The sequence below is a fragment of the Trypanosoma theileri genome, assembly GCF_002087225.1.
Source record: "Trypanosoma theileri isolate Edinburgh chromosome Unknown TM35_Tth_71_V1, whole genome shotgun sequence".
Lineage (NCBI taxonomy): Eukaryota > Euglenozoa > Kinetoplastea > Trypanosomatida > Trypanosomatidae > Trypanosoma > Trypanosoma theileri.
This window is the reverse complement of record NW_021639913.1, coordinates 45,809-53,628: the sequence shown is the minus strand read 5'-3', so window position 1 is coordinate 53,628 and position 7,820 is coordinate 45,809. Positions and strand designations below refer to the sequence as shown.

At 40.8% G+C, this 7,820-nt stretch overlaps 2 protein-coding genes across 2 annotated transcripts; both read right to left on the bottom strand.

Annotated features, from left to right (window-relative positions):
* Window positions 1–1,000: 1,000 nt before the first annotated feature.
* TM35_000711130 (uncharacterized protein) lies at window positions 1,001–2,557 on the bottom strand (the record flags this gene model as incomplete). Its single annotated transcript, XM_029031218.1, has 1 exon — window positions 1,001–2,557. One exon carries the CDS (start codon window positions 2,555–2,557, stop codon window positions 1,001–1,003), a length of 1,557 nt encoding a protein of 518 aa, XP_028877498.1.
* A 1,905-nt stretch (window positions 2,558–4,462) lies between these two features.
* Window positions 4,463–4,900, bottom strand: TM35_000711120 (uncharacterized protein; the record flags this gene model as incomplete). Its single annotated transcript, XM_029031217.1, has 1 exon — window positions 4,463–4,900. One exon carries the CDS (start codon window positions 4,898–4,900, stop codon window positions 4,463–4,465), a length of 438 nt encoding a protein of 145 aa, XP_028877497.1.
* Between the last annotated feature and the right edge of the window lie 2,920 nt (window positions 4,901–7,820).

Genomic DNA, 7,820 nt, shown 5'->3' with positions numbered 1-7,820 from the left:
TTATTATTATTATTATACCGTGGATTCGCATGGCTATCATGATGGTCCTCATCCTCTACCCACACGCTACTGGTGGCTGCCCAGTCTGTAATGTGTGAGTAAATAGAGTGCTGCGGTGTGCGGATTTGGCCGGGGAGTAAACTACTCTGCCGGTCGCCGAGATCCGCCGCGAGTGGATGTGTGTAAATGCGGAGTCCACTATTGGATGGCATCTAAACAAGAAAAAAGTAAAATAAACTCCAGCGAGATTGATAAAAAGGTGGGGATTGATCCCTTCACGTATTGTTTTCTTTGCTTTCTTTTTCTTTCTTTTTCCTTTTTTTAATGAGGGGTTGGGTGGGGGTCAGGGTTCTTTTCGTTTAATTGATTTCCTCTTTCTTCTTCTTTCTTTCTTGTTTTTATTTTATTCTTCTCTTTCTTTCTTTCTTTCTCTTTTCCTTTTTTTTTTTGATTGTCTGTGAGTGTAATGTAAACAAGTAATAATAAGGTGTTTAAACTACACACGTGTATTGTTACTGTTCTTTCTCTCCTCAACTGTGTCTATCCACCTATCTCTCTCTCCCTCTATATATACCTATATAGATAGATATATGTAGATAGATAGATACAGATGTGTGATTGATTGAGTGATTTACCCTTCGCAAACTATAGTGTACAGGGGAAAAAAAAAGAAAAAGAAAACAGTTTAAAATACAATGGAAATAATAATCACAGTTACAGAGACAATCTCAAAAAGATAATCATAAATATTACCTCAACGGAAATGATAGAATAAATAAGCGAATAGAAAGAAATACACACACACACACAGAGAATCTTCTATTTATTACCGTTATTACTCGAGAAATATTGCCAACATAATAGTTATCCGTATATACACCAATACACACACAGAGAAATATTCATGTCATCTCTCTATTTGTTACTATCTCATTTAAACCATTCTTATCATTCTTACTATTTCATTTTCAATTTCTCTCTACACTTCACTACAATTCTCTCACAGCGGCATAACGTCCATTGTGGTGACACGTCCCTGGCAGTTGGCACTGCAGATGTATGTGAGTGTCAACGTCGACTCCACTCCTCCTTTCATGCGCCAGGCAATCACAGCACCAGCGGCATCTATTGAGAACAATGTGTCCTCCACACACCGCAGGCCCTTCACACGTGTTGTGTGATGTGTGGGATGTCTCTCTGGCTTTTTAGACTCACCGCCTTTTTCTGAAGTTGTTGTTGTTGTTGATGATGATGATGATGATGATGATGATGTGGGAATGTGAATAACGACGGGTTGTAGTGTGCATGGCTGTGGTTGTGTGTCTTCTCTCTTCCACGGCCCAATGGCGCAGAGTAATTGACCGGATTCATTTCCAAACACAATCGTCTCATCCTTTACGAATGCAAATGTGTGCAGTTGTTTGTGTGGCTGCAGTTCCTGCTGTGTGGATGCCTCCTGATAGAATGTGAGCAGGCGGGTGGTGGCCGTCTCGTACACCGTGAAGGAGTGATGGGCGAGAATTGCAAAATAACACCCGCTGGGGGAGAAGTGCACCGCGTGGGGCTCATCCCGCACTTCCAACCGCATTCGCTTCACTGTTCGCTTTTCCTCTTCTTCTTCCTCACTCTTCTCATTATTATTATTATTATTATTATTATTAACTGTATTATTTGTGTGGGTGTTGTACCGCCATTTACTGAGCAGCCGCCCACGCGCGAGATCCACAACCGCCACATGCCGATCCGAACCAACCGTAACAGCCAACACTCCACTACTGCTGCTATTATTATTCTTATTATTCTTATTATTGTTATTATTATTATTATTATTCTTATTATTGTTATTATTATTATTCTGTTGGCTGTTGCCTGGGTGTACGGCAATGGCATTTACACACTTCTCATGCAGTGGGATGGCCAGCGTCACACTCCAATCACGTGTGCGGTACACAATCAGTTGACCGTCCGTACATCCACACAACAACTGCTGCCCATTCGTCGTGAGCAGCAAACACCGCACTTCACTCGGTGGGGCAATACTACCAAGATCCGCCGGCCGCACACGCATACACACACCGCTACGATCTTTCCCATCGCCAGTATTAACAACAGCAGCAGCACGTAGTTTGGCCCGCTCTGCAGGTGTAAGGTGGGATTGATGATTCTTGTTGGTGAAGAGAAACACACGCTCGTCTGTACCCGCAGAGGCGATGTATTTATCCCCCACCGCAATTGTGTTAATGCAGCCATCGTGGTGTTTGATGGAAAAGAGCAGCGCGAGGCGATCACGGCGAAAGACAAGACCCGCCATCACGGAGTGATAAGTGCCAATCACAAGAAGAGCCCCACAACAACCCAACGTACTCCTCCCTGCTGCTGCTGCTGTGGATATACTCTTCACAGTCGAACTACTGTTCATACTAGTAATAGTATTAGTATTAGTATTGGTATTAGTAGTAGTTATTTCTTTTGTGGGTTGTGGGGGATTCGCATCTGTGTTGTCCTGCACCCGCTGCTTGGCGGGAATATTACTCTTACTCTTCGTCTTGCTGCTCATCCAGCTAAACTTACAATCTAACAATATCACCAAAGAACATAAAAGAAGAGAATAAAGAGGAGAATAGGAATGGAAAAGAGAGATGATTATTTAAAATACACATGTATCCTTTACGTAAAATACAGTGAGGAAAAAACAAATAATGAAAACCCATCACTTACATTGCGAGTGGATGTAGAGAATAAAAAGGTGTAAATAAACAAATAGAAAACGAATAAATTATTAAGAACTCAACAATATCAACAGGTCAGTCAATCACTATCAACTCATGATCTTCTGTGCTAGATATAGTTAAAAGACATCTTAAATAATAAGAAATAAGAAATACTCCTCAGAAACAAGGTATTAGACTGTACATGGAGAACAATTACAATAATATCTGATGGCAGTAAAAAAACACCATGGAGTGTGTATTTCCAAAGAAAAACAACAAACTATAAAACACTTTCATCATCAGAAAGGATGAAGATATACAAACAAAAACACAAAGACAAATGCCAAACACAAAGAAAACCACAACGAAGTACATCCTCATCATTATCAGCCACACAATATAGCACAGTTACCATTGTCAATCACTGAGATATAACTAACAGTAACAAAATAAGAATCCACAATAAAATCCATTAACTACCCACTGACAGAGAGAGAGAGATACACCATGTTACCATTACAGTTGCTATCCAAAGTACTGTGACTGGTTGGGCTATTGATGAGTACACTACTACTAGGGCCATACATCAACAACACCAATTAGGATTCTATATATATTCACTCAACACTAATCCCCTTCCATTTCACAGTAATGGCAAGCATTCACTTCATTAGAGTAAAGGGATAAACACATCATGTACAGTACACCTTACACTGTAGACTGGCAGCTGTCCCTCTTCCCTTCCTTACCAACATCGAGTATGTGCGTACACACATGGGACCAGAACAACCCCTTATCCCTGCCATGTCTGCTGCACAAGTGTGGCTCTATTAGAGCCAACAACACAGACACACACAAATAGCATACAGGGCATCACTGTTATTATTATTATACTACACTAGTCCATCATAAACTAAGGAATGGGAAACACAAAGAGCAAAAGGTAAACACAGAGATATAACACCATAAAGCCTTATCACACCCATTGTACCTCATAGGAACATATCTCTTTGAACTGCCAAATACATCATTCATGTTTACAAAAAAGACCATTATTAACAAACCCCAATCAGTGAATCCACGCACAACAGTACCCCATAGGTACCGATGCTTAATAACAGAGAGAAGTGCAGTATAATAAGGCACCAAAAAGAATAAACCCACTCAGCTTACCTCACAGCACTCCTTCCTTAAGAGGAAAGACGGTATTAACATTCCGCACACACATTCCACACTAACAGCTGAAAAACACAAATAAAAAACAATGAATACTGCCGTCATTATCCTTAAACTATTATTATGCAAAGAAGAACCTTCCCAACGTTCATGTTTAAAAAGAGATTACACCCGAGATTTGAGTCTCGAGCTAAAAAAAGAAACTGCCCCAAGATGAGGCCAAATCACACAGAGGTGCCACCCACCACCACCACCACAACTACAATATGTCTGTCCACTCCCTCCCAGCAGCAGTGTATGGGGGCACCATAAAGCAAAGAAAGAAAGCAATAATGTTATTGGCTCAGTTTCACACAATGAGTGTTAATATCAAGAACCCATCCACCTTGACGAGGTGATTGTAAATACAGCAGTGGCACCACCAGGTCCATGGAGGGCAGGACGTGCACACACAACCACAACAATCAGATAAACACACAGAGTAGCAAAGTGGAGGGATGTGATGTGGTGGGTGCCGTCGCCAGCAAAAAGAGGGGAATATCATTACAGTGCCGCACTGGCAGAGGGGGCGGGACTCAGCACAGCACTGCGGCGGTGAGGGCGGCGAGCAGCACCAGCGGGCCGTGCAGCCACTCAGGGCCGCGGCCGCCGTCCTTCTTCTTCTTCTTCGGTGCTGCGGTGCTCGTCGTGGTCGACTCATCAGTAGGGGCGGCCTGTTGATCTCCTGTTCCTGTAGTCTGTTGATCAGCTGGTGATGATGGGGCAACAGTAGTGGTGTCGGGGAGAGGAAGAGTGGCAGAGGCACTCATGGACTCACTCATACTGAGGGATGGTGTGGTGGTAGTGAATTGACCGTTATTCCACTGTTCGCTGCCTTCTCTCTTCCCTTGTCCCTGTGCCTCTGTAGCGTATCCACCCACACGTGGCACCGGCAGTGGCATCCTCTCTGCTGCTGCACATGTACAGATGCAGGAGAGTATCAGTAGCAAGGTTAACAATAGAGTTGTGCGCATAGTGATTGTGTAGCTGTATTATTCGTGTCAGCTCTTTTAAATGATACGTAAAATAAGAAGAAAAGAAACATAAACTTATTCATTAAAATGGTGATTTTTATAAATATCTATTTCTGTACTAGAGATATGATGTGCAGAAAAGAGTAACAGATTTTAACTTGTCCATGGTGATAATTATCGTTAATAATAGTGTTCAATATATATAGTATACGACATTAGAGTTTTTTTTTTTTTTTTTGTGTGTTCTCTCGTTTATTAAATTTTTGCATACAAAATAGTTATCGTTTTATTCGATTATACATTATATCAATAACAAGGAAAGAGAGAAATCAGTGCTAGTAGTAGTAACAGAATACCACATTAAGCTAATGTTGTTATTGTTGTTGCTAATACTGTAGTAGAGACCTGGCTCATGTAGAGAGGGTTCTGGGTGCAGTTAAAGGTGCCTCCAAGGCTGTGTATTATGATCGTGATGGTAATTGTTATGTACCCTCTATGGCAGTTATCTTCCACTTTGGCAGCAAAGATGAGTGTTTGTAATTCACAGAGTGATAGTGCTAATAAACTGAGAAATATTATGTTTTTTTTTTATCTTCTCATCTTTCTGATTTCTGGGTTTTACTTCAGAAGTATGACTATCATCATTTGACTCTAGAGTAGATCCATTATTCTAAAAATAAGTGAATAGAAAGAGATCCCATTGTTTATTTGTTCCTCATTTTTTTTTTTTATATTCATTTCTCAATTCAGATTTCTTTCACAATTTCATTTATAACCTTTTGCATACAATACTAAGTAGTCTACGATAAGTCACCACTAGAACTCTCATTAACCACAACCTGTTGAAAAGTTTCGTTTTGTGCATTTTTTTTTTTTCCTTTGACCTCATTGAAGTCTTATTTATTCTGTTGGGGGTACTCTAATCAACTACGTTTACCTCTGAATCCATCAGGTCCTAAATAATTGATGCCAGTCACAACTCAGAACGAGGAATTCTCTGATGTTAGTGGAGGTGGTTAACATGGGGTTACCTGTATGAGAGAGTTAGGGTATAGTGTAGTTCCAATCCACGACCATAAGAAAATGAGATAATTATTTAGTAAAAGATAAATACTTAAAGGATACTCCAGATACCGCTAACTCTACACAGCATGGAAAAAGAGCAGAATAGATCAATAGCTGCAGAATTGTTTCGTTGCATGACACTGTACCAATTTCCGCAGCGTACACGAATGGTTTGATATACGTATTATGATATATTTGTGTAATGTATGGAGTCTTTTGTTCTTATCTTGTCAGTTCCTTCTTGGGCATTTCAATGCTAGATAGTCTCTTCTTTTGACCGCTTTGCTCTGGCAGGGTTTGCAAAAATCCCTTTACAGGAACCTCCCCTGCTAAGCAAAGATTATTCTCATTCGGCTTAAAAAAAAGACATATGTGCATAAATCATACAGTATACTTCTCATTAAACTGTACACAAACACCACTGTTGAGCTAACACTGCTCCGCTCGATAGTTTCCTATATTTCGGGGAAACATCACACCTTTATCTCATATCGATGGACAGAACGATCCCACCAAAGAAAAAAAACAAAAAGGAATGCCGCGACCCGGGATCGAACCAGGGACCTTCAGATCTTCAGTCTGACGCTCTCCCAACTGAGCTATCGCGGCTAACGATAAATCTCATCAGGAACTACCCCCATAATCTTATTGGAACTCATTTGTTCAAAAACGAAACACATCTGGATCCAATGATGATGCTATACAATTACTACTGGGTTGAGAGGAAAGAAAATTTTCAATAAGAAAAACGAAGATATATCCTGAATTCCCTCAACAATACTAAATACTGGCACCTGGGAACACCAAATACAACACCAATTAGGATTCTATATATATTCACTCAACACTAATCCCCTTCCATTTCACAGTAATGGCAAGCATTCACTTCATTAGGGTGAAGGGATAAACACATCATGTACAGTACACCTTACACTGTAGACTGGCAGCCGTCCCTCTTCCCTTCGTTACCAACATCGAGTATGTGCGTACACACATGGGACCACAACAACCCCTTATCCCTGCTATGTCTGCTGCACAAGTGTGGCTTTATTAGAGCCAACAACGCAGACACACACAAATAGCATACAGGGCATCACTGCTATTATTATTATACTACACTAATCCATCATAAACCAAGGAATAGGAAACACAAAGAGCAAAAGGTAAAAACACAGATATAACACCACAAAGCCTTATCACACCCATTGTACCTCATAGGAACATCTCTCTTTAAACTGCCAAATACACCATTCATGTTTAAAAAGAACATTATTAACAAACCCCAATCAGTGAATCCACACACAACAGTACCCCATAGGTACTGATGCTTAATAACAGAGAGAAGTGCAGTATAATAAGGCACCAAAAAGAACAAACCCACTCAGCTTACCTCACAGCACTCCCCCCTTAAGAGGAAAGACGGTATTAACATTCCGCACACACATTCCACACTAACAGCTGAAAAACACAAATAAAAAACAATGAATACTGCCGTCATTATCCTTAAACCATTATTAAGCAAAGCAAAAAAAAAGATCTTAACGTTCATGTTTAAAAGAGATTACACCCGAGATTTGAGTCTCGAGCTAAAAAGAAAATGCCCCAATATGTGGCCAAATCACACAGAGGTGCCACCCACCACCACCACCACTACTACAATATGTCTGTCCACTCCCTCCCAGCAGCAGTGTATGGGGGCACCATAAAGCAAAGAAAGAAAGCAATAATGTTATTGGCTCAGTTTCACACAATGAGTGTTAATATCAAGAACCCATACACGTTGACGAGGTGATTGTAAATACAGCAGTGGCACCACCAGGTCCATGGAGGGCAGGACGTGCACACACAACCACAA